The following is a 27896-nucleotide window of genomic DNA, read 5'->3' on the forward strand; positions in this document are numbered from 1 at the left end:
TGTCATTCTGACAATACTGTCTACACCAAGAAAGTGGGCAACTCTCTTATCATCCTTGTTCTTTATGTTGATGATCTTATTCTTACTGGTAGTGATCCCAACCTTATAAACCATGTGAAGTCCAGCCTTAAAAAGAAATTTGAAATGACAGACTTAGGACACTTACACTATTTTCTCGGTCTTCAAGTCTTGCAATCCCAAGAGGGTATTTTCCTTTCCCAGTCCAAGTATGCTTGTGATATTCTTCGTCATTTTCACATGGAAGACTGTAAGCCAGCCCCTTCTCCCTTTCAGTCTGGAGTCAAACTTTCAGTCTCTTGTACTTCTCCTGAAGTTGATGCTACCTTATACCGTCAACTTGTCGGAAAACTCTTGTATTTAACCCATACTCGTCCTGATCTTTCCTTTGCTGTTGGCCTTGTTGCTCGTTTTATGCAAAACCCCCGTGAAAGTCATTGGAAAGCAGCTAAAAGAATACTTCGTTATGTTCGAGGTACAGTACAGTTTGGGATTCATTACAGTGCCAAAGCAGCTCCTCTGTTAGTTGGTTTCACTGATTCTGATTGGGCTGGTGACCCTGATGATCGGAAGTCTACTGCCGGTTATGTCTTCACTCTTGGTTCAGGACCTATTACATGGGCTTGTAAGAAACAGGCTGCCATTTCTCTTTCGTCAGCAGAAGCAGAGTATCGTGGTGCCGTGGAAGCTAGTAAGGAAGCCTTGTGGCTTCGTCAGATCCTATCAGAGTTTGGCTTTGAGCAGCAGCATCCAACCACACTTTGGTGTGATAATCAAAGTGCCATTCAGCTATGCAAAGATCCAGTCCAGCATCAGCGCAGCAAACACATTGAACTACACATGCACTTCATCAGAAAGCTCATTCATGACCATGTTCTTGAAGTGCAATATTGTCCAACAGATGATCAGGTTGCAGACATCTTCACAAAGGCTCTCACAGAGGCGAAGTTCACTAAACTTCGATATATGCTTGGAGTTCAGGAAGTTGTCACTAAGGGGGGATAGGCTCTAGTGCCTCCTTCCTTCTCCTATTGTGTCATATTTGTAAATCCTTCAATCCTATCCCAAGTTGTTCTTAAGGGGGGATGTTAGGATATTCCGACACATAGGATATAGTTAAGTTCAACTTGGTCTAGTATAGAGTTAGGTTAGAGTTAGGTAAAGTGTGTTTCTTTACCGTTGTACATTTTGTAACTTACAATCCGACGGTCACGATATGTAGTGATCCGACGGTTCACTCTCACCTCGGTATTACCGACACTTGATCCGTGGCTTGACACCCGATTGGTCCATGAGTTCTATTTAAAGCGCATGGAGGGTCATTGTTCGGGTAATCCGTGCATGAGAGAAGCTTATGTAAATTTTCATTCTTTGATTAATAAATTGCCTGTAGTACCCACGTTGGGACAGGCCGTGGACTGTTTCCCTCCTTGCACTCTGAGGGTTTTAACCACGTCAAAAATACTGGTGTATTGATTTGAGATCTGGTTGTGAGCGGTGTCCTTTTGGTATTCTTTCTGTGGAACTTACCCTGTAAATTCCTACAAAACTAGCCTACATATGTCCTCTCCCTCCAGTTTGTTGTTAAAAGGTAAAGCACACCACTCCTTTGAGTTTGAACGAAACTCTTCACATCCCACATAGAATTCAAGAGAGATTGAAGAGATATGAAGCTAGTGGCAAATCATGTAATGGCAAGATGCACCAATTCCCTGTTATTGGTGAATCTCCTGAGCAAGGTAAGCACAAATGAATGTTTATATATAAGTTAGGATACCTTGCCATAAGCATCCTTCTACTAGCAACATAATTTGCAACGTTGTCCATTATGACTTGGACAACATTTAGAGGACCTACCCATTGAATGAACAAGTCCAACAACTCACATAATAATTGTGCATCTTCAATATGTGAAGATGGATCAATATATTTCATAAACATTGTCCCATTGAGACAATTAACCAAGAAGTTAAGAAGGGTCCTACTTTTTGATCAATCGAACCCTCTAACATCACAATGCAACCAATGTGTTCCCATGATGCCTTAAACACCTCCAATCTAGCAGTGCAATTGACCTTTTCATTTTGAAGAATAGGCCCTCTCAACTCATCGTAGTAAGGGGTTTTGTACCCTTGGCCAACAATAAAAACAAGTTACAACATTAAACATAGGCTAGTAGAATGTATTGTTCTTGGCACCACTAAAAGGAACATCACTCCATAGAAAACACCTACCCACTAGCTTGTCAACTTCTTCCTTTCTTTTAAGTACCGACTTGATAGAATGTTTTGCAATAGGGGTGGTTTTAGGAACAAAAAATGATGAGGTAGATGGGGGGCTAGCCATTGTGGAAGATGATGCTAAAGAACCACTCTCACTTCTCCCACTCATCCCCTTGCAACTTGATTTCTCACAACTGCCCTATTCTCTTCGACTGCATCCTTATCTTGTAGTGCTTTGTGTTGATTTTAGTAGCATTTGGAGGTATTCCCACATGCTAAGGAGCCTTCAAAATCAGAAAAAGAAATTATAAGTATTAAAAAGAAAATTCAATTTTTATGTTTGTTTATGTAGGCTCCAGGAAGCCTAAATCAGCCCCACCATTAGAGGTGACCCTTGTTCAAAAGGGCAAATCAATTTGACCTCCTCACTTGGCAATTGAGATAACACACACAAGAAGGAAGAAGTCATCTATTCACATGTGCGAAGGCACAGGAAGACTAAAGTTGACCACTGAAATCTGAAGTGGAGTTTGACTTGTTGACTAGTGTTGACTTTGGCATTTTCTAGGTTGTTTTCACTGAATCTTTCATTGATTATTGGAGCGAATATTCTAGGCATCTTTGACTGAACTTTGACCAAAATTTTGGGCTGAAAACTGGACGTTGACCGAGTTTTCTGAAGGAGTTGTTGGGCCAAATTTCGCCCCCCTTGACCACAGTTGACAAGAACCAGAACAAGGCTGAAAAACAACTTGTTGACTAGATTTGAAGTCTGATATCCTCTCTCTCCTTTGACCAAGTTTGACTTGTATTTAAGCTTGGAAATTGGCACAAATTTCTGGACAATTTATATTGTAAACTTTGTTGGAGATTGAATTCCCTTTAGAAGAAAAATTGGTTTGGTTTTTCCCAAGGTAATCTTGTGTCTCTTATTGTGTTTGGTTGACTCTTTATGATCCTATTGTTATTACTACATTATAGTTGAGATTTTCTATGCATAATTACTTAATGATGTGATTGACATAAGATAACTTGAGAATATAAATCATTGGAAGGAATTATCAAATTAGAAGTTCTATTTCTATTATAAGAAAAATAAACATGGTATCAGAGCCTAAGTGAAAGAGCAACCATGGAGGAATATGAATGAATGATCAAAGGAAAATCCATATAGTCTGTTCTATCCTAGAAGAGAGAGAAGGCCGAAGTATAGTAGTATCTGTGGAGAGGGTCAAAGTCCTTAACTTATGTTGAAGATAGGATGAAAAGGTCCCAACGCCTGTTACAGTGGACGGGGAAATTGTCTCTTGTGCATAAGGTTGTTTGTTTAGTTCTCTGTTACCATGCAAAATGCTGGGCTATTTGAATGATTATCGTTTCTATTTGGGCATCTCATTGAGAAATATGTGTTGGTTATGTATGCCTGTCTTGATATGATAAGTTAATGAGATGGAGATGATTGAGGATTCGTCACCTGGATAAACTAGCTTTCTGTGCAATTTTTATTAGGCTACATGGGAACTGTTGCCTTGGACTCGTTACAAGCATACTTTGAAGTTAATGCGCCCTGAGCTTATAAACAATTGGAGGTCAATCACCTCCAACCAAATTCTTTGAAAAAGAACATATCCTTTCCTACCAAATTCAAGGAACTCTGTCGAGTTTCTATATTTTGTTTTGCATTGCCTCATGTAGCAAACCTTGAAGTAGATCTTTGTGTGACAAAGTTCAGTTTTGATGATAATTGAAAGAGCGTTCATTTAGGAAGTCAAGTTACCTTGTCTAGAAGGACCAAGATCAACCATCTAAGTTCTGCCAAACATTTTTTTTTGTGATTCTTTGCAGTCAAAAGTTGTTGATGATCCTTTTCGTAAAATAAGATTTCTCTCTATGGAAGATGTAAAAGGTATGTCTCGTATAAATATGACTACATATTGTTATCTAGCTACTTGTGCACTTTAGAAAGATGTGAGATCTCCTATACACCCTCTAGTATGAAGTAATAGTTTTTGGATTATGGTTTAAAGGCATGATAAGATCTAAAAAAGGGGGATGAAGTCAGTATCAAGAACGTTTGGCATATTGAAGATATATTGATTGAAGTTTTGTGCTCAAAAGCAAAAGTATTGTTTTGAATGCCTCATACCTTGTGAAAATCTAGACTCTATACAAAATATGCTTTGTATTGCACTAATGTGATTGGTCAATTTTGGTTGTTTCTAAGTATCCAAGATATGATCAATTTGATTTAGAGGGAGCTAAGGATATTGGAATTCCATCGTGCTTTCATGACATGACAATTGAAAGAATATTCATAAGTATACAATAAAGAAGAGGTTGAATTCCTCATCAAATTCGAAGACAAAAGTCCTCTTGTGAAGACCTAGTCATTTTTTAGAACTAAATATTGTCTTTGTGAAGAACAAATTGTTACTATTACAAGGAGGTCGAGATACTTAGTTTGAAAAGGGCTGAGAGAAATCATCTTTGTGTTGATTTTTGGTAGCATCGGATGTGCTCTAAGTCTCAAATTTTGCAGGGAGGCTTGGGCACATGTATTCCAAAGAACCCAGAAAGCATTTTGTGAAATTCCACCTGGAGACAATTTTATTAAAATAATTAATTATTTTTAATGGAACCCTAAGTCCAAACTTAGGAAATTAAAATAATTAATGGGTATTAATCTAACAGTGGGGTGTAACTTCTAGAAGAAGGCAAGGATCAAGCAAAAATGATCTTAGCCATTGATTACCTTCTAATCTGGGCCATTGAATGTCAACGAGAAGATGATTTAAGGAGGCTTGAGGGTCATTTGGAAAAGACACAAAGAATTGATCAGTTAGATCAAATCGCTAAGGTTAGAGTAGCGCAGTGATTTCGTGGTGACCACGCAGAGATGGTAGAGATAGTTTTGGCTAGAGAATCTTCTCCGGAGCCAAGAATATGCAACAGAGAGGAAGAGAAAGACGCAGAGGAGGCAATGAAGTGCCCAGTGAGGGTGACACAGAGCCAGGAAGGGCTCACGCAGAGTAACGCAGTGTCTTCCAAGCAGAAGTCTGAGATTTTGCTGGGGGTTTGACGTTTTGAGCTGGAAAGGCTGAAGTCTAGGTTCCTGAGAGAAAATCGGTCCAACAGAGAGGTGATGCAGTGCCTTAAATGCAGTGATACAGGCCCACGCAGTGACTGCGTAGGGGCAACGTAGAGGTAGCCGGAATCTCGTTGGTTCAGCTAGGACTTGCAGTGTAGAGTGACGTAATCTCACTAATTTCTTCTGCCGAGTGATATTCTCTGTACTGGATAGCCAACAAGGCATCTAGAGTTTGTATTTAGAAATAACCATTGCTTAATAATAAAAACCCTTAGAAAGGTTGCACTGGTTTTCCCGCATTGGGATTTTCTGGGACGTTTGTCCAAAAACAACTGTGTCACTTGTGTTGTATATCTTTCTTGTTCAATTTCTTGTTTCAGTATATTATTTTAAATAGTGAATGTTGGAGTTGTATTTACTTTGATATTTACCGTAGAACACAGTAAATAACTTGTATGGATTAACAAGTAGGAGAAGTAACATCAGTTTGCTGCAATAGGGATTCCGGGTTTAGGAATTTTCACACTCTGAACAAATTCCATGGACATAATTTGTTAATGACTCTAAAGGAAGTTTGGACCTTGCTCACACCTCTTGAAAATTGTTTTTTGATGGAGGAAGTTCTCTTGTAAGATGTCGGATGATTGTTTCTTTAACACGTTTGATACTTTTGCTTGGACTAATATCAAGATGGAACATTCTTGATTGTTTGATGTCATACTAAGGCATGTAGACTCTATTTTCTTGGACACGGAAAAGAAAATTTGTGTATAACAAAGTTTTTTGGACTTGCCAAAAGGGTGTAAATGAGAATTGTAAATCTAGAGAAGAATTGAAGTCTTGGATGAGAAAGCCCTAGGGTTTGTGGATAAAACAATAGAGCTGGACCTAGATCAATGTTTTCACTGAAAGAAGAAACCCTAGCTCATACAGGTAAGGAAGGAAATTAACTAATGATGAAGATGAGGATGATGAGTTTGTAGATGGATGATTTTTGATCAAGAGGGAGTTGACAATTTCCTTCAACTATCAAAATATACATAATCTATATCCTTTTATCTTGATTTCACTTTATTTTCCTCTCTTACATTTCTTGTTTTCTTTATTTTCTCCTCAATAATAATTGTTTCTTTTATGATATCTTGAATAAGGTTTGCAGGAACATTGTTAATATGGTCTCTCATGAAAGAGGGAGCAACAATAACAAAAGAACTTGCTTATGGAAGAGAGATGATGGAAGGATTGTTATTGTGATAGAGGGAGCAACCAAGATCACCACAAGGAAGACCTTAAGATGAAGGATTTTGTCTAGCTTTTTATGAACTACAAATCCATATTCATGGACCAAATATCTAAAATTGAACACCTCAAGTTAATATACATATATGGTACATTGGTACTTATGATGTATATCGGATATATCTCAAGAAATGAAGCGAGTCTTTGCATAAAGCAATGATTAATTCACTTCATTGAGACATGATTAAGAAAGGAGCATTTCAGCTCCAACATATATTCATGAATGAATAGATTGTGGACAAATTTGAGCTTAGTATGATGCTAGATGTCTCCCTCATTGAAAGGAATGATGAGGAAGCCAAAAAGGATTTTGGCTGGGTCATAAAGGATTTTGACCAAGAAAAGATGTATACATTCACTTTTGAAGCCAAAAGGACTTGGCTAGGTCGACCAAAAGTGAATGTTCTAGGGAAACTATAATATTGGACAAATCTTCTCCTTAGAAGCCAAAAGGACTTGGCTATGTCGACCAAAGGAGATAGATGAAATTCACCTTTTAAAACCAGAAGGACTTGGGTAGGTCACAAAGGACTCTGACCAGAAAGGTGAATAGTCCAAAGGAAAATTCTCTTAAGAAGTTAAAATTATTTAATGCTCAGGCTAAGGTCATGACCAAAAGAGTTTATATATTTCCCTGAGGAGCCATAAAGGAACTTGGCCCACCCTTGATATTTATGTTAATCAAAAGACATGCATCATTATGACAAGCTCATGAAACTTTTCTTAAGGAAGGAGAATTCCTAGTGAAGGGAAATTTGTTGCAGGAGAATACCTCCCTCACTAAGAGAGAGTGTTGATTTCTGTAGAATCGGGAGGTATTCCCGCATGCTAAGGAGCTCCAAGGAGCCTAAGTCAGCCCCACCATTAGAGGTGACCCCATGTCAAAAGGACACTCATTTGACCACTATATATAAATCAATTTGACCTCCTCACTTGGAAATTTGGATAACGCACATAAGAAGCAAGAAGTCATTTGTTCACATGTGCGAAGTGACAAGAAGAAGTTTGAATTTGATCACTAAAATCTAAAGTGGAGTTTGACTTGTTGACCAATGTTGACTTTGGCATTTTTTGGGTTGTTTTGACTGAATCTTTGACTGATTATTGGAGTGAATATTCTAGGCATCTTTCACTGAAGCTTGACCAAATTTCTGTACTGAAAATTGGATGTTGACTGATCTGTTTGACTAAGGTTGACCATGGGTCAATTATGACAGATTCAACAAGTTTTATGAGGGAGTTGTAGGGTTGAATTTCAGCCTCCTTGACCACAGTTGACCAAAAGCAGAACAAGGCCAAAAAACAACTTGTTCACTAGATTTGAAGTCTAATATCCTCTATCCTTTGACCAGGTTTGACTGGTTTTTAAGCATGGAAATTGGCACAAATTTCTAGACAATTTTTAATGTAAACTTAGTTGAATATTGAACTTTCCATAGAAGAAAAGTTGGTTGTGTTCTTTCCAAGGTTAGGTTTTGTTAAAATTGGCAACCAGGGCAAAACTTCATGTGGGTCATCTTATTCATGGCTGATAATATTTTTATTAGATTCCTCTCGTCGAGAGGTGTAGGATTGATATAAAGATCATCCGATTCTGATAAGTATTCATGGAGATATGAATTTATTTTGATTATGGAATTATTATCAAGCCGACCTACAACTCATGTAGGTTCAGAAGCCCAACAGTTGCATCTATTCACCCACCAACGTTGTGTATAAATATAAGAGGACTTTTCCTCATTTGGATTCACTCATCTCATCACATCTCTCTCTCTCTCTATTGTGCAGAAATGAGTCTCTTCTCTACTGCGCTGAAATGGGTCTCTCTCTCACACATGTGAAGCCGGAAGCTGTTGAATTTGAAGCTGCAACTACAGAAGTAAAGATTGACTTGCGTGGCCTAGAAGATCTCCTCTTTGGAACTGCGCTGTAGGTTCATCTGAACCTCCTCTGAAAGCTGCAACTTTTGGTGGTGGAATGAAGTCAATCCGACGAACGGTTTGCAAGATATCGACTGCCCTAGTTTGAAGCCGGAAACTGCTGAAACTGAAGCTGCAACTGCAGAAGTAAAGATTGACCTGCGTGGCCTAGAAGATCTCCTCATCTGAACTGCGCTGTAGGTTCATCTGAACCTCCTCTGAAAGCCGCAACTTTTGGTGGTGGAATGAAGTCAATCCGATGAACAGTTTGCAAGATATCGACTGCCCTAGTTTGGAGCCGGAAACTGCTGAAACTGAAGCTGCAACTGCAGAAGTAAAGATTGACCTGCGTGGCCTAGAAGATCTCCTCATCTGAATTGCACTGTAGGTTCATCTGAACCTCCCCTGGAAGCCGAAACTTTTGGTGGTGGAATGAAGTCAATTCGACGGTCGGTTTGTGAGATATCGTCTGCCCTAGTTTGATAATGAAGCCGCTAGTGCTGATGCTGCTGATCTAGGGTTTGCTACCGCTGATATGAATTAGATTTATTGTACTATTTCTATCTGCTGAATTATTGAAGATAAAAGAAGATTTGATCAAAGGGTTTCCCCACACATTGTGGGGTTTGTCCCTGGCTAGCCGCCACATCTTGTGTCTCTTGTCTTGACTTGTTTTCTGTCGATCGTTTAATCATTTAATGTTCTATCTGCACTTTACTTTATGTATATGTGATTGCTAATCTGTGGAATATAATAAGAAAAAGAAGTAAACTGTTATAAGCATAGAACATACCATAACTTAACATGGTATCGGAGCTGAGGTGAAGACAAAGCTCGAGCAAGAGCAAGAGCAATCATCGAAGAGAAGATTGGCAAGGCTATCCTAAAAGAACGATGGGGTCCTCAACACTCTTTCCTGCTGAAGACAAGCTCCGTGAGAAAGATGACTATCACGCATGGAAGATGTCTATCGATCTAACCTTAGAAGATCCAGGAGTGCTGGACCATGTAAGAGGCAATATTGTTGAGCCTCCATTAAATGCATCCACTGCTGCATGGAAGAAATGGAAAATCGAAGAAGTCAAAATAGAAGATCATCTAGGACTCTATTGATTAGCACTTGGTGGCCTACATCTCTGAACTGGACACCTCCAAGGAAATCTACAATAGTCTGGGAAATGGCACTCACAACTCTTGGAGGATTACCATCCGAATGGTACGTGTTCAGGACTACTCTTCTGAACTATAATGTAATTCCTGGTTTCAAGGAATTAATGGCTAGATGCATTCAAGAAGAAACAAGGGAAGAAGTGCAAGAAATGCCCATGCCTAAAGGTTCTCCTATTGCCTTTTCTTCTCATGCTAAGAAAAGAAATAATTCCGGGACTAAATCAAAAGGAAAGGCTGGACCTAAGGCTAGAAGAAAATGACGATGTTACATTTGCGATAAAGCAAGTCACTATGTATGAGATCATGAGCATCATGATGAATGAGATCATGGACATAAAGGGCAACATGAGCTCATGGACATATAGGACAGCATGATGATGATGCACACTAGTTTGAGCAGCATTATGATGGATAAAATCATGGACATGGGTAGCATGATGATAATCATGATTAGAGCAGCATGGTATAGTATGCAGTGGTGCAACTTGAAATCCCTCTGATGGCAATCAAAGGAATGACAAATTCAACAGCAAAGGTAAGAAGAGAGCTGGGAATCAAGGAAGAGGACAAGCATTCAAGAAGGCTAGAAATTCCAGGATGTATTAAATGCACCTGACCTCAAAAAGAACCTAGTGTCCATCTCGGCAACGGAAGACAAAGGCTACAAGGTAACCTTCAGCGATGGCAAGGTACATATATGGAAAAATAAGATGTCTTTACTCTTGGGTTTAGTGTTGATTCATTATATTAGGTCGATGGCTAGGTGTCATGTCTTATGACACATCTCTTCAGTCCGAACTTTGGCATTAGAGGTTTGCCCCCCTTCATTATAAAGCTATACTTGGTGTAAGAAAAATGGTGGCAGGGATGCCCGAATTCTGAGTAGAGAAAGAAGGCGTATGTCCAGGATGTGTCGAAGGAAAGCTCAAAAGGGGACCATTCCCCTCAAGCCAAAGCAAGACCTCCGATATATTACAATTGGTTCACTCAGGCATACCTGAGGTTGGCATTAAGAGGGAGACTACTACACCACATACTCCTGAGTAGAATGGTGTGGTGGGAAGGAAGAACCGCACGATGATGGAAGCTGTCCGGGCCATGCTACATGATCAAAGACTTCCGAAGTTTCTATGGGCTGAAACTACAATCACCGCCGTATATGTACAAAATCGATGCCCTCATCAAGCATTGGGTTCCAAGACTCCTGAAGAAAAGTTCACCGCAAGGTGAACAATCTTCCGACTTTGAGGAGCTCTCAAGAAGCCGACACCAGGGAACCGAAAGAAAAGGATGATGAATCAATGCCTGATGTAGAAGAACCCATGGATATGATTGATTCTCATCCACATGAGCCTTCCTCTTCTAGGAAGAGGCCTTCATGGCTTAGGGGGATACTTGATGATGCTGAAGGACATGCTGCACCTTGAGGAACCTTCCGTCAAAGTAAGAAACTTAACAGGTATCAGGGATACCTGACCATCATGAGCACGATCATACAAAATGAGCCTTCATCATTCTCAGATGTCGTCAAGCATTAACTATGGAAGTGTGCTATGACCATAGAATATGAGTCTATTATGGAGAATGATGTCTGGAAAGTAGTTCCCAGACCCTGGACAAGACAATTGTTACTTCAAAATGGATTTACAAGATAAAGCATGCAGCAAATGGAAGTATGGAAAAGTATAAGGTTCATTTTGTTGCTCGTGGTTTATCCCAGAAGGAAGGTATAGGCTATGATATTTGCACCTGTTGCTAGATATACGACCATCTACTTGATCTTAGCCCTTGTGGCTTCACAAGGATGGAACCTACATTAGATGGATGTTAAGACCGCGTTCTTGAATGTTTCTATCAAAGAAGAGGTCTATGTGGAGCAACCTGAAGGATTTGAGATTTATGATTGAAAATCTCATGTATGCAGGTTGAAGAAGGCTCTCTATGGGCTGAAGCAAGCACCCCGAGCATGGTATGAGAGGATCGATAGCTACTTGATGAAGCTGGGATTCACTAGGAGTGAAGCTGATCCTAACCTTTACTTTAAGGTTGAAGATGACAAGCCTCTCATACTGGTGTTGTATGTGGATGACCTCTTTCTAACAGGTGCAGACCCTCTCATTCACAAATGTAAGAGGGAGCTGGCTTCTGAATTTGAAATAAAGGACCAAGGACTTGAAGTATGGCAGAAGCCAAGGGAAATTTTCCTATCTCAAGGAAAATATGTGGTAAAGATATTGGAAAGATTTGGTATGATGGACTGCAAGCCTGTGACTACCTCGAGGATCTTAACTTTTAGAAGTTATATGGTAGTGATGTCGGACCAGACTTGGGAAATGCCTTTGAGTTTCAAAAACTCATTCGCATTGATGTTCTTGGTGAACCTCCGTCCGAACATATGCTTTGCAGTTAGCACTGTGAGCTCATATTTGGTTGAGCCTCACTGCATTGATGCCAGGAATCTTCTGAGATGTCTTCAGGACACAATCTCTCATGGATTAAGATACACTGTCGGAGATGTGAGACTACTTGGATATACTGATGTTGATTGGGCAGGCAGTGTGGTGGACTGTAAGAGCACTTCCAGGTGTTGTTCACCTTGGGATCTGCTTCGATATCCTGGATGAGCAGGAAGCAGAAGTCGGTGGCTTTGAGCACCGCCGAAGCAGGATATATTGTTGCTAGCATGACCTCGTGTGAGGCAGTCTGGTTGCGAAAGCTCTTCAGTGAGCTGTTTGGATTTACATTGGATTCCACTGTGATTCTCTATAACAACTAGAGGTGGGATTCGGTTATTGAGGAATCCCGTATTTGTCGATTGCTCCAGCAGATAGACATCATCTGCGATATGGTAAGTTGATGAGCAAGGAGGCTCCATCGCATTAAGATGATGTACAGGTTGATACACCTTGTCAAAGCCCCGAGGAAAGATCTAATCTGTGATTTTCCCAAACGACTTGGAGTCGGCAAGAAACCCTTGTACAAGGGTCCTGCATGTTGCATACATTGAGCTCTGGGAGCTCTGAGGTCATAGCACCCTTCCAGCGATTTTTTCCAGCGATTTTTATTATTATTTTCCAACGATTTTTTCCCAAACAATAGCGATAAAAAATTGCGATTTAATTGGTCGATAATATCTCTGATTTGAAAAAATCGCGATTTTCTGATTTAATCACGATTAGTGCAACACTGTGAAAAACAAATGGGTAAATGAAACCCCAAGAAAAATTTGAAAAACAAACAAAAAAAGGGCAAAAATTGATGCCCATAACTGCAAGTGTGTCCACAGTTGAGGGAAATCAATCCCCACTAGAAAAATCATGGCGATGACCAATAGAAATGGTGTTCTGCTACTCCTTGGATGAAGGAAACCTATTCTCCTCCTCCTCTGCTCTCCAAAGTCCAAATATCACTTGTTGTGTTCCGAATGAGGCAGGAAAGTGAAATAAATGATTTATATCAGTGTTGTTAAAAGCGCGTTTAAATCGCGCTTTTTTCAAAAAAGCGCGATTTTTTGCATATGCCGATTTAAACCCGCTTTTTATAGGTAAAAAGCGGCAGTTTTTTTTATACCGCTTTTTTCCAAAAAAAGCGCGATTTTTTGGGAAAAAAGCGGCGAGGGCGGCGGCAGCGGGTTTATAACCACGATTTTCGTTTTTTATTTGGTCATTTCTGACTGTGGGCGCGCGTAGGAGGAGGAGAAGTGTTGGAGAGAGGAGCTGAAGGGTTTGGGAGCAAATCCAAGTGCTTGTAGGAGAAATTCAAGAGGAGATCACCAATTTCTCCATAAAAACGGTATGTAGATTAATTTTTTTTTGTTTTCCTTGTTTAAAAACTTTGTTTTTCATTGTTTTTGGTTGGGAAACTTCATATGGGCACCATTTTCCTTTTGTTTTCATTGTTTTTAAAGAATTTTTTGTATTTTTTCATTGATTTGGGATGGGTAACTTTTTTTTTTCCAAGGAAAAAAACGGTAACCTTTTATTAAAAAATTAATGAAAAGTTACACTAGCATATGCAATGAAGCATTCAGAAAATTGCCACTTGGGCACGAGTGCTGAAGCACCCCACAAAGAGCAAGAAAGGAGGGAAAAAATGTCTCCAGCAATGAGCAAAACTCATGCTTCATGTTTTTCGCCCCTTTTTCTTTTCGACCTTGCGCCACTCACCCAGAGTGGGCTCGATGGAAGCAATGACTAACTGAGTTGTTTCGTTCGGCTGCCCTGATTCTTTATCTGAATCTGAGGTATCTGAGTGATGTTGCCGTTTGTTGCCTCCCATGCTTTGATCCACGCTTGTCATCTCTGCATTGATTTGCTGGGGCTCTCCCTCATTTGAATGAGGCTGTGGATCCTTGTTGACTGCTCTACTTTCCTTCTGATTTTCTGTTTCAACTTCCTCTATGGTGGTATCATCCTCTTCTGCTTCTGTTTCTTCCTCTTCTGTTACCGAAGGGGCTTTCTTTCGTGCGGTTCTCCTCTTTAAGACTTCATCTAAGTTCTGCCATCCTTTGTGCTTCCTTTGTTGTGGCTTGCTTTTGCTGGGACATGCATTGAGCAAATGACCTGTTTGTTGACATCCCCTGCACCTGAATGCTGTGTTCTCATAGTCCAAAGGTTGTTTCCACTGAATATTGTTGAAATTCAGGATGATGCTTTCAGGTAGTCCTTGGCTGAGATCTACCTCGACACATATCCTAGCAAAAGTAAAAATTCCTTTTAAGTGTCTATCTGTATCAATCTTTAACATTCTTCCAAGGGTATTCCCTATAGCTGATAAGGTCTTGAAATGCCAAAAATGTATTGGGAGATTATGCAATCTTACCCATACTGGCATCCTTGATACCACCATAGTATTGGCATCAAACTCTGGAAACCATGGGGTGACAAATAATCCCGCACTGCCCCAGAACCATGGTCCCTCACTGAGAATTTTTTCCTTTTCTTCGTCTACGAGGAAAACTACTATGAAGAAGCCCTTCGAGCATAGGTGGATCTGGCAGTTTTTTGTCCAGACCGTGTGGATCCATTGATACAAAGCCTCAGTTTTAGGCCAGAAACCGTTAAATCTACAAATTACAGCATTTTTTTTCAGATCTGAAAAAATGCACTTTACCTCTGGAATATCCAGCGATATGGAGGGGCTCTCTGGCATTTGATCCACGATATACTGCCCCGGCGATATATTGACTGCTGCCTGTTCTTTCCCCTTTAGAGATTCTTTCCCTTTGGCTGCATCACGATAGGTGCCTGTAGGTTTTGATGTAGATCCCTTTGACCCACCTCGCAGACGGTGATTGAGGATAATTGTTGAGTCCTTTGCTACCCTGTAGTGCTGGAGTGTGTGCTGTTCCTGCATGCATATCCCAGAAAATATTAAGCTTTGAAATGCAGCTGGGATTCCCAGTTTGTCCTGGATTTTTTTTTTAAGCTCCAGAACCCTCATGCTTCCCCAGATTTGCAGACAAAAATGTCTGCCTTCAGTTGCTCTGATGAAGATTTGTTGCGCTGCCGAAAGTATAGGGGCCTCATAGCCCAGGTCCCTACTCCCCCGTGAACCCAGGTCCCTACTCCACCCCATTCTTGATCTATGGCTTTGCCATTTTAAAAACCGCCCTAGATCTGCCAAACGAAGCCCCGGCGTACCAAAACGAGGCTTGGGAGCTGGCATGCGCCTCTTTTCTCCGTATTCGCAAGCAGAGTTTCCATACCTAAGCAGTGTGTTCTTGAATACGGGCGTATCAATCCAGAGCCAGATAATAACCGTTTGATTTGAAGTAAGAAGCTCCGGACAGAGGGTTTTCGTTGTCGCCGTGAGGTAAACAATCTGCAAACTGAAAGAGGAGGATCGCCCCAGTCGCCGTTTGCTGTGATTTGATTCGAAAGAAACCTTTCCATCAGCCGATCCAGACCAGAAACCATGTGAGGCATCGATCTCTAAAACTCCCGCGACCATGCATCTAGCTGATCCAAGACGGATCAGGCCATTTGGGACCTCGACGGCGCAGAGCTTTTCCACTGAAACCCTAAGTCCTCGACGCACCTCCATTCTTGTGTTTAGCTCCTTCATTTTCTTGGCCCTTGGGATGGGTAACTTGGTATGAGTATGGGAACCAATTTTTCATTTTTTTTAAACATTGTTTATGTTTTTTCATTGTTTTTTGGCATTTGCCATTTGGTTGGGTAACTTGGGTTTGGAACTTTGGATTTTGGAAATTTGTATCTTGTAATTTTGTAAATGCTAAATTGTAATTTGTAATCCTAAATTCCTATTTCCTAATCCTTATTTTTCCATAGGTTTGCAAATTCAAAATTCAAAAACAAACATGCCAAGGAAATTGGATCCTTTCTGGGAATATGGTGAACCTAAAGCTCCGAATGATAGACAAAACTTGAATTGCAAGTTGTGTGGAAAGGAGATACGCGGGGGGGTGTACAGGTTGAAGTATCACCTTGCACAAATCCCTGGACATGATGTGGGGCCCTGTATAAATACAAATCCTGAACTTATCCAAAGAGCCATGAGAGCATTGGGAGAATTAGAGCACGCTAGAGAGGCCAAAGAAGAACTCAAAAGGCAACTAAAAAGGTCAGCTGAAGGAAGTGGGCCAAGTGGCACTGGTTCTACTGCAGCGTCAGTCAATCCGGTAGCTGCATCATCATTTTTTGTTCCTCGAACCACACCTGGTTCACAACCAACTATCGGTTCAATGCTAAAAAGAACTGAAAAAGAACAAGCTGATAGGTTGATGGCAAAATTTCTCCTCTGGAGTGATATTCCTTTCAGCATTGTAAGGAATAATCCATTTTTCCAACCTGCTGTTGATGCTATTGCCAGTGTTGGCCCGGGGTACAAAATCCCTTCTTATCATGATTTCAGAGGCCGGATTCTTCAAGATGAAAAGCGTGATTGCACCCAAAGATTGGAGGATTTTAGGGCATCATGGGCACAAACAGGATGCACTGTTATGTCAGATCGCTGGACTGACCAAAAGGGGAGAACCCTTATAAACTTCTTGGTTAGTTGTCCCAAGGGGAATATGTTTATCAAATCTATTGATGCAACTCATCAAATCAAAGATGCAAGAACTTTATGTGATTTGCTGGATGTGTTTATTTTGGAGGTGGGTGCAGAAAATGTTGTCCAAGTCATAACGGACAATGCTGCAAATTATGTTGCTGCTGGTAGAATGCTTATGGACAGGCATCCTACTTTATTTTGGACACCTTGTGCTGCCCATTGTATTGATTTGATGTTAGAGGACATAGGGAAAATTCCCTTTGTCAAAGATATTGTTGATTCATCAAAAAGCATCACAAAATTTATTTACAATCATACATCTGTGCTTAGCTTGATGAGAAAATGCACCAACAACAAAGAGTTGGTGCGCCCTGCCATTACACGGTTTGCGACGAGTTTCATATCTCTTCAATCCCTCTTGAATTCTATGCGGGATTTGAAGAGAATGTTTCTTTCAGAGGAGTGGCGTGCTTCGTCAATGAGCCGCAAACCAGAAGGAGAGGCCGTATGCAGACTAGTTTCATACCAGGAAGACTTCTGGGCGGGAGTGCAGGAGGTGTGCGCCGTTACTGAACCTTTGGTAAAGGTTCTTCGGTTGGTTGATGGTGAGAAGCCCGCAATGGGCTATTTGTATGAAGCCATGGACAGGGCCAAAGAAGCCATTCGGTCCTACTATGATGATAAGGGAGATGATGGGTTTCAGAAACAACTCCTTCTATGGGAAGTGATTGATGAGCGATGGAACAACACACTCCATCGTCCCATTCATGCTGCTGGGCTTTTCCTGAACCCTGCATTTTTTTATGCATGTGGGTTTGATTTTGATGCTGAGATCATGGATGGATTCTTATCCTGTGTCTAGAAGATGGTGCGATCTCCAGAACAACGTATAGAGATCTCTAAACAAATTGAGACATATAAGATGGCAGGTGGCACATTTGGCTTTGAGATGGCTATCATTGATAGGACGATTAAAATGCCAGGTATTTTTTAGTTTGTACTTTGTAACTTTGTTTCAAATTTCATTGTCTCTTCAAATTCCATTTTTTTCTTATGTTTATTTAAAATTTTATTTGTAATTTTGTTGTAGACGCATGGTGGAAGATGTATGGTGGCAGAGTACCCCTTTTGCAAAAGCTTGCCGTACGCATCCTCAGCCAAACATGCAGCTCCTCAGGATGTGAGCGCAATTGGAGTGTATTTGAAAAAATACACAACAAGAAGCGCAATAGGTTAACACTTAAACATTTAAAATATTGCAAATTTCCAAATAAATTTTTGAATTCATTAAACAATATTTTTTTTATAATATTAATTATTAATTATTATTTCATGAACTTTGTACAGGTTGGAGTCCCATAGACTTAATGACATGGTCTATGTCTACTACAATCTTCGATTGTGGGTGAGGCAACTAGAGAGGACACCTGATATGGATGCCATCTCATTGGATGGGATTGACACCACTGCTGAATGGAGGGTTGAGGCCGAGAGGCCTCGAGGGGGAGGAGGAGGGGGAGGAGCAGGTGGAGGAGGAGGAGGAGGAGCAGGAGGAGGAGGTGACACCGCCTACCCGGGCTACCACTACCACCAGTAGAGGACGTGGTCTCCGTCTACCTCCTGTAGCTGCTACTTCTACTTCTTCAGCTTCTAGAGCACGTCAGACTCCACTGCCATTTCCACCAGCACAGGCACCAGCATCTACATCTAGAGGGAAAGGGAAAGCAGTGACATTTTCTCGCAAGAGGGGCAGAGGAAATCAATAGGATTAGACTTTCATTTTATTGTATATGACATTATGACATGATGAGATACATTATCATATTTTTTGTTGATATTTTGAGGCTGAGTTGGGACTCAAGTCCTCAGGAGTCAGGACTTACTATTCAGGACATGATTCAATGTTATGTGTGATTTTAGCGCTAGAAATGATATTAAACATCTTATATATTAGTTTTTTTATCATATTTATGTGTCAATGTATTTATTTTATGTTGTAGATGGTTTAGATATTAAAAAAATTGAAAAAAAATGAAAAAAAATGAATATTTTTGTGCCAAACGCTTTTTTCCGCTTTTTTCCCGATTTTTCCAATTTTTTCCGCTTTGTTCCCCACGCCGATTTAATCCCGCTCGCGCTTTTAACAACATTGATTTATATCATGCCCTGTCCACGTTCAATGATTTTTTGCGTTGAGTTGCAATTTTTTTTGTGCTTTTTACTAAAAAATTGTAATTTTTTTGGGGTTCAAAAGATTGGTAATTTTTCAGCCAAAAATATCAAAGAGATGAAAAAATGTAATTTTTTTGCAATGTTTGCAACACTATATAGTATATACCATCATCACTGATGTGCAAGTCTCTAAATCCTCTCTCCTAGGAAATAGGGGCACTGCTAAAAATAACAACTCTCTCCAAGCTGATGAAAATCTATGCAAAATCTGTATTTTAAGAACCATAACATCACTGAACCTATACTGTAGCTGGATTTCATGAGAGCCAACTCTTGGCTCAAGCAAAGTTGTCTTTGAATACATCTCTAAACCTCCAGCCTAATGAAATATGTTGGTCCCTCCAGATTTGCAAGGGGGCAAATCTAGTGGTTAACAAGACCCTAATTATCATTAGACAACTTGTAGAGTAATATTTCCAGGGACATCCAGGTTAAAAAGTGGAGATTGATGCCTTATTCTTGAGGCATTCTGCAATAGATAACATCTTCATTTGTTGACGAATGTGAATAAAAGTCAGCCAATTTGTAGGGGAGGATTAACGTTTAACAAGAAGGATCTCCTTGACAGTAAAAGAAAAAATCAGCTTCCATCAGAGCCTTCAATGGGAAGAATGGCCATCAAGTCCCCACTTCCATGTCTAGTTATGGTTAACATTTTCTTGCATTGTCTCCACAGGAACAGACTCAGAGTTGCAAGGGGACCCTTTACAATTGATAATGAGTTGGTTGAAGTAATAGTTTGGCAATTTTTGTAGGTCTCTGAAAGTCATTCTTTATTAACCAACTTCTTACTCTTCATATCAGACCTGGAAACTTTGTTGCGTGATATCTTATTTGAAAACCTTGCTACATTTTACAATCTTTCATTTTTTAATGAAAGTCTTGAAGTTTGGAAAGTGACTTATAGGTCTATCTAATTTCCTTTATAATATTCCCAATTTTGTGAGTGCAAAATTGCTAAGGGGTTTGCCCAATTTTGGTAAAGAGGGGGCAAATATGATTTTTATTAGAAAGTGCAGCAAAATAATTTTTATTGGCAAAGGGAGGCAAATTATTTTTTTATTAAAATGGTGGCAAAAGTCACTAAGTGGACAGTGACCCCCACCAATAAAATAATATTAAAAAAGAGTCTAGAAGGATGGAAAGAAAATATAAAAGGAGAAGGGACTCATTTGGTGGGCATCTTTTGACTTTTACACTTTCATTTCATCTTCTCTTGGAGTTATTTAGCACAAGGGCCAGAGTGTTGTGTAGCACCAAGTATTCCAAGTGCATTTCCACCCTCATTTCGGAGAACTTCGAGTGTCTCCCTTGTGAGGTAATTTGGGGAGTCCAATTCAAGATTTCCACAGAGCTTACTGCGGGTGTTCACCCATTTCTACGCACTCCTTGGGCGTAAAGACAGTTTGATTTACACATTGGAGGATCAACTATTGTGGGTTGGAGCTCTAGCTATTTTGGAAGTGGTTTTCTCTTTTGATGCCAATGACTTTGTAATGGATTTGTAGGGCTGGAGATTAGCATTATTCGTGGGCCGAATTCCATATTTCTACTAGTGCGTAAAGCTCATTGGTGAAAGCTTGCGCAGGGATAGAGGGAGGCTAGTTTCCAGAGGAGATTGGATTGGAGAAAAAGGTAATTTCCAGAGGAGATTTTGTGTGGGATTTCAGTGGCACTTCAGCAGAGGATTTGGGTACAACATAGCAAAGATTTTCCTGTAGAGTGTACAACCAGCCTAGGAGGATAATTCACACTCATTGAGGCTTTGGGGCCGACCAGGATTAGCTCAAGATTTTTTTGGGTTTTTGCTGGTATTTGGAGTAGAGGCCATACCTAAAGTTTCATAATTTTCTAAGCAATATACAGGGCAGAAATCCAGTAGGGTGTGTAGCCAATCAAAGAGCCATTTGCACCATTTTGGAGGGCTTCTTCATCATCTAGATTTAGCCCAAACCATTTCTCCATTTTTCTGGGTTCAGGAGAGGAGTTTAGAGTTGAAATTTTAGAGCATTCTGGGCATTATTTTGAGCAGAACGTCCAGATTGATTTGGCAGACTGTAGCATATTTTCTAGGCAGTGCGCATTATCAATTTGGAGTCATTTCAGCAGTTGGTTTAGTGAGATTTCACCTAGGGTTTTCCTAGCTTGCATAGCAAGCCTAGGTTCCATTGTTCTTACTCATTATGTACCCAAATTTCCATTGATAAATAAAATGGCACAATTATTCTGCTCATTTCCTCTGGTGTTCTGGTTTGGGTGCTTGCTCTTTAATTTTTAATTGTTGTTCCTAGTTCATGTTTTTGGTAATTACTGTTATTTTCCAATTAGGAATATTACAATGGTATTAGAGGATGATCTTGGTTAGCTGTGGGGAAGCTAGCAAGATGATGGAGGTGTTAGACATGCATGCATAGTGATTGGTGAATTTATGGACATTCCAATGACGCAAAAAGGGAGTAGTACATTGGGGATCATGGAGGAGTTAATGAGGTAAAGCCAACAATTGGTGAGAAAGAACCAACAGGTTTTAGAGAGGATGCAACAAATAATGAGAATGTAGATACATAACTAGCAGAGAAGCCATGCACATGCACACACAATCCAATAGAACAACACCCATACATATAGCCAGCCTAACCGACCTACCATGACTCAATTCCTAGATGAACAGGAGAAGGAGAGAAAGCCAGATACCTTTGCAGATTTGATGAGGTCCTTCTCAGATGGGATCGAGGAGTATGATGCATTGGATCCCAAGGTCAGGATGACTCTATCATTTGGGGAGTTTTGTCATTTGAAGGAGAAGCATAGATCAAGAGCTAGATCTTCATATAGAGGGGGACAGTCAGAGGATGGACTTGGAGAGACCTCCGAAGCAGGAACTTTGGCTTTATAGATCAGGAGCCATGGACCCCAAGGCACAGGTGCACTAAGGGCAAGGCACACTTCATGAAGGTGATTCATGACATCGAGCATGAGGAGGAAATGGTGCGTGAGACAGATAATATCAGTAGCTGTAAGGAGGACTTAGGTTGGCCTAGTGTGACTTAGGAGTCACCATTGTTGGAGAGCCCATTGATGGCTTAGGTTGAGACATTTGTAGAGAGGATAGAGTATACTCTCATAGGGCCATCCACTAACGAGTTACCAGTAGGCACAGAGGTACCCAGAGTCATGATAGAGTTTTTAGATGATAACCACCTATAATAGCATGGAGAGCACCTATAACAGCATGGAGAGCACCTTGAGGAGCGTGAGCTAGATGAGTATGTTATGCACAATGAGCTATCTTTGGATGAACAACTAGTGACTCTTGTTGAGCCCATGGTAGAGAAGGATGGGCATTCATCTTTTGGGCTTGCCATCGATAGGGAGTATATAGATGCACATGCAGCCAATAGAGTTGTAGTACTTCCAAATAGTAGCTCTCTTCAGGCTTATATAGATGGGGCTTGCAGCACTGTTAGGTTACCTCTTCACATTGGAGAGAGGGAGGCAAGGTTACCTAGACAAATTTTATGCATTGATTAGGGCCGTGGGACGAGGCAACACAAGTTGCACAGGGCGCAACATTCGCATGATGGAGATGTTAGGTGTACAGGTGTTCTTGCATCCAATCCCTCTCACAGGGTTGGGTGGTGAGAAGTATTGAGTTGGTACCTAGTGGAGTAGGCTAGGTGTCTGGATATATCCATGGCTATAGTTCAACAGGGGCTATGGATTCCCAGAGGGGTTCGAGGGCCAGACTATTGTTGAGATCCAGGTGGGATTCCCCATCACATCATGGAGTTGGTAGGTGATGGTAGTAGTTGTGTAATGGACTTGGTGGTTGGATGCGCACACATTTTCATATCCCCTTTAGAGTACTAGTGACAGGATGGATTGATAGGGGAGCGAGCAAACTTCATGAGTTGTCATGGCTAGACTGCCGTGGATGGGGTAGTTGGACAATTAGTGTACTCTGGCAAGAGTTGGTTGGAGGACGTGGCATCAACAGGCCACCAGACAGTGTCTTGTATGGAGCTGAGGATTTTCCACGGATGCATGGGACACTGAGCAACAACATTGTTGGGAGCCACTGGTTCTTAGGGAGTTTTTCCTATCAGATCTTTCAGGGAGAATTAGGAGAGGAGGTCCACACATTACGGATAGTCGTAGTGAGTTAGGGGAGATGATGATGCAGACGGGATGCAGGTTGATGCCCACTGACTCAATTTAGACCATGGCATCTTGGGGTGTATAAGGGTATGCAATGGTATACAGAGGAGCACGGTGGTGCGCAGTGGTGTGCAGGGCCACACGGTGCTGTAGGAGGAGTGGTTCACATTACAGTGCATTTCCTCATAATGTGACAGACACATCGATATAGGAGGGATGCTAGCTGATGGAGTCGGTAGGTGATGGTAGTAGTTGTGTGATGGACTTGGTGGTTAGGTGCGCACACATTTCATATCCCCTTCAGAGTTCCAGACAACATTAGTGACAGGATGGATTGATAGGGGAGCGGGAAAACTTCATGAGTTGTCATGGCTAGACTGTCGTGCATGGGGTAGTTGGACGATTAGTGTACTCTGGCAAGAGTTGGTTGGAGGATGTGGCATCGACAGGCCACCAGACAGTGTCATGTATGGAGCTGAGGATTTTCCACGGATTCATGGGACATCGAGCAACAACATTGTTGGGACACTGCCACTGGCGCTTAGGGAGTTTTTCCTATTAGATCTCTCAGGGAGGATTAGGAGAGGAGGTCCACACATTAGGGGTAGTCGTAGTGAGTTAGGGGAGATGATGACGCAGACAAGATGTAGGTTGATGCCCACTAACTCAATTTTAGACCATGGCATCTCGGGGTGTATAAGGGTATGCAGCGGTATACAGAGGAGCACGGTGGTGCGTAGTGGTGTGCAGGGCCACACTATGGTGTAGGCAGAATGGTTCACATTGTTGTGCATTTCCTCATAGTGTGATAGACACATCGATATAGGAGGGACGCCAGCTGATCGAAGATGATGCGGCAACATGTAGTAGGGTCCAACGATGCACAAAGATGTGCAATTGGGTGCAGTTGTATGACAGGGGCCACAAGGATACATGGTTATATGCAATAATGTGCGGGGATGCACTGCATACTGGGGGAGTGCTACTTGCAGGGAGATTCCTTGATGAGGCCAGGCATGCCAGTGAGGTGGGCATATCTAGGTTTGGAGAGCGGGATGGTCGTGAGCTTCCATACGAGTCCTTGGACATACCCATCAAAGCCCACACATCTATCACTCTCCAGCATTGCGCACTGACACAGGGGACATGGATATTGTCTCTTGATGCTCTCATCACGAGCAACAAGACTCGGGAGGTTCACTTGAGACAGTTGGAAGGGACACAATGCATCAGAAGAAAGACTTTCCAGCTGTGGTATATGGTCAGGGCGCAAGTTGGCAGATGCAGATTTGGGGATGGTGTGATCTTCTGTAGAAATAGCATATGCTCTGTCCTTGAGCTCATACTTAGAGAGATTCATGACACACTTTGGGCAGGGCATTCCAAGGGGTTACATGAGCAAATACAACAGGTGATGGATTTTCCTTACAGGCGGATGTTTAGACTCTAGGCAATATTGGGGTGTGCCATCAGGAGACAGGATAGGAGATCTCACTGTGTGGTATGGCAAGAATAGGGTAGTTTAGCACGCATAAGATTTATTCATGATATACAGAGTCTATATATGGGTGGCATGCAGGGACCAGAGACAAGGCATGTATGGATTCCAACAGCTGCTTGAACTTTGCTGCAACAAATCTGGCTATGGGATCCAGGGATTCGGTTGGATGATAGGTCACTCTATTTTGTGATGAGCAGAGTCATGGCAGAGAGTGATCCAGATCGCTCTTGGAGGATTGCTAAGGCCTTCAATGTGTGGCAAGGCAGGTTTTCCCTTTTGGTGCTTAGGATCGGTTATCTTTGAATGGGCAGGCTGTGTGACATTGTGAAGATGCTCGTGTAGGATGTGTTTGGCCTTTAAAAATATTTCACCATTAGGTCCCAGGAGAGGAGGATATGATATGAGCGCAATGGGCAGTCAGTTATAGTCGGGGTGGCGCAACGTCAGCGTGGTGGCATCCTTTTGAGTTTAGCATGTGACCTCGACATTACAGGGCTAGGCAGTTCAATTGCCCTTAGGGATGAGCTGTTTTTTGCAGGAGGAGACCAGGGCAATCTTCTATTGGGTTTCAACTTTATGAAGAGCATTTTGATCCCTAGTGACTCGCTAATGGCACTGGGCACTTCATCAGTATGATAGGATGATCAGCAGGGAGAGATCATGGAGGGTTTAGGCAGGCGAGGTTTCCTTTCCATAGTGATTGGATTGTCTCTTCAGGATTCTTTTATAGAAGTGCATGAGATTGGTTTCCCAACAAGGAAACATCTTGAGGAGTTGACTAGAGTTCCACATTATTAGGGTGTTGTACTTACCAATGACATGCAAAGGGCTTCTGGTGACTATATCTTGTCAGATAGCGAGTGGAGCGAAGGGGGTTTCACATGGATTAGGATGGTTTGGGACCCTGGTATCATGGGATCTATTCATGTGATGGTGGCGTAGCAGCGAGGAGTGGTTAAGTGGCACATTTGGGACCTATTACCGCTCAATCTAGCAGGGGTCCTAGGAGGGGTTCCAAAGGGGCAATTACTAGGCAAAGTGGCAACAATGGGACAAGGACCTAGTGTCGACACAGTCAATGTCCCCTGCTCTGTACGAGCTTTCACCAATGGGAGGAGACCCGATATAAGGGAAATCACTATAAATGGTATATCAATGATGGAGGGATAATGATTTCAAGAGCCTATTCACAGGAGAGACTCAGATGATAGGACTTGCTCAAGAAGCAAGGTATAGGGCTCTCCAAGAAAGGCTTAAGAGGAAGCCTAGACCTAGGGATTAGAGATATTCCTTGATAAGGGATGCCCTAGACCTAAGATCCTTAAGGAAAAGGGTTTCTAAACTGGTCATGGGAAGTAGAAATGATGAAGGTGTGAGACCACAAAGAAGCCCAAGTGGACCCAAGTAAGGCCTAGGGTTTCAGGCAAACAAAAGATCTAAACCAGGCAAGGGAGAAGAAGAGGGTCAATGAAATTGGAATTAACTTGAGTTTTTAGTGCAATGACCCTTAAGGAAGCCACTAACAAAGGAAACCTAGGGACAAGAACGAAGTTGGAGGTAGGGCTTGGGATAATTCCAAATCTAGATGTGGAAAATCCTTCAAACTTTATGAGGGCCTAGGGAAAACCCCAATGCAGTTGTAGTCCAAGTCGCTCTCCAAATGGATGGCTCAAGAAGATTTTGCTTGATGCCTAGGAAACCTCTAGGGTTAGGGCTTTGGAAAGGAGAAAAAGAGGTGAAAAATATATTCTTTAGGGTGATCACCAAGGATAGGATCAATGCTTTAGCCTATTGGGAGAATGGAGTCAATGTGCTTTCAACCTTTGGAGTTCCTTTACCCACCCAAGGAGTCCTATGGCAACTTCACATATCCCTAAGCGGCAACAACTAGGTCACCAAGGAATTTATACTTTATTGAGAAGGATTTCAGCGATAACCACATCAAAATTCATTTCTCGACGCGTTGCGAACCAACAAGTGTGGTTCATCGTCAGGACGAGATGAAGAGCTAGATCATGACAACAAGTTATACTTCTTATTGCAACAATTTGATGACTTATCAAGGGAATTATGAAGATAATTTGCCCCTAGGAACATTCATTCACCATACCCAAACATGTAACATATGCAAAACCTCATAAAATCAAAACCTTCACAAATTTGCATTCAATAAGGGCAGAATTTCAAATTTCATGAGCTAAAATTCCATACATTAGTCATGTGTATAAGAGAGAGATTAAACCATGAAAGAGCATTTACAAGTACAGCGAGACAAAAATCGAAGCTCCAAGACCAAGAAAAGATATCCAAACATCGAAATGCATCAATAGTTCTCTAATTCGTCCATCAATAGCTATAGCGAAATTCTCAAGAAGAGATAGATACAAATCCAAGTGATGATGAGGAATGAATCAATCCTCTCATCAATGTATATGATCCTTTAAGGGTTTGATTTTCCTAATTAGGCCTAATGATGCCCCTAATAATAAAATAATGTGCCAAATAACATTCCTTGGTGACAAGCCCACCATGATAGCTCCATAAGATGAAAATAAGCCTCTCAAGAGGGCCAAAATGATAGATAAATAGCTAGGATGGCCATTGGAAGGCCTAGTGGAGTCTAATATGCGCCAAAAATTAAAATGAGTGGAAGGGCTCGAAATATAGGGATAAAGGGGTTGCCCCTTGATCTCCAAGAAAATGACCTATGGTGCTCCCAAGTGGATGCGAGGGCACAAAAATATCATGGGCTTCCAAGTAGACCGACCAAGATTGCATCCCATCTACACGGGGTGGAACAATGATGCAAGCCCTCCCTTTGTCTCCCATGGTGAGACAACCCCATCTGGGCCCTAGAACAACTGCCAAGTGTGTGGTGCAAGTGTGTAGCCAACTGGGCAAGGTGGTCAAGGTGCATCATTATCATCAAATAGTAATGGATAGTACCGAAGGATCTCATGGCATGGCTATTTGCTCTCTGCTATAGTAGAAGCCCATGGCTCTCAACGCACACCCTACAAATGCTAATATGACCCTCTGGAGGGCTTGGATCCCGTATAGGGAGACCAAACCCGAAGATGATGACCCACCTGCAATCCTGTATAATTTCCAATGCACTCCTCACCTTCCAGTACAAAAAATCATCAGCGTAATTGAGTAAATGAGATTACAAAACATGGAACCAAGTGGACACTTCATAGTGGCATGCCCTTCCATAATGGGCTTTAGAGTATACAAGTGTCTCCAATTTCAAGGAGGAGGTTAACCAAGGA

The 27896-nt window shown here is 41.5% G+C and overlaps 1 protein-coding gene across 2 annotated transcripts in view; it reads left to right on the forward strand.

Annotated features, from left to right (window-relative positions):
• Positions 1 to 27896, forward strand: part of LOC149226216 (accelerated cell death 11-like) — a 221342-nt gene that overhangs the window by 184707 nt on the left and 8739 nt on the right. The window contains exon 4 of one of the 2 annotated variants that reach the window (XM_089377448.1): positions 4086 to 4146. The exons of the other annotated variant lie outside the window; for it this stretch is intronic. Within the exon in view, the coding sequence (XP_089233574.1) occupies positions 4086 to 4099 (14 nt within the window). The 3' untranslated portion in view covers positions 4100 to 4146. The remainder of the gene's footprint in view (positions 1 to 4085; positions 4147 to 27896) is intronic. 2 annotated transcript variants of the gene reach the window in all.

This window comes from Pinus tabuliformis, chromosome J (genome assembly GCF_031772625.1).
Source record: "Pinus tabuliformis cultivar Carrire ecotype Pingquan chromosome J, CPIR1, whole genome shotgun sequence".
Taxonomy (NCBI): domain Eukaryota; kingdom Viridiplantae; phylum Streptophyta; class Pinopsida; order Pinales; family Pinaceae; genus Pinus; species Pinus tabuliformis.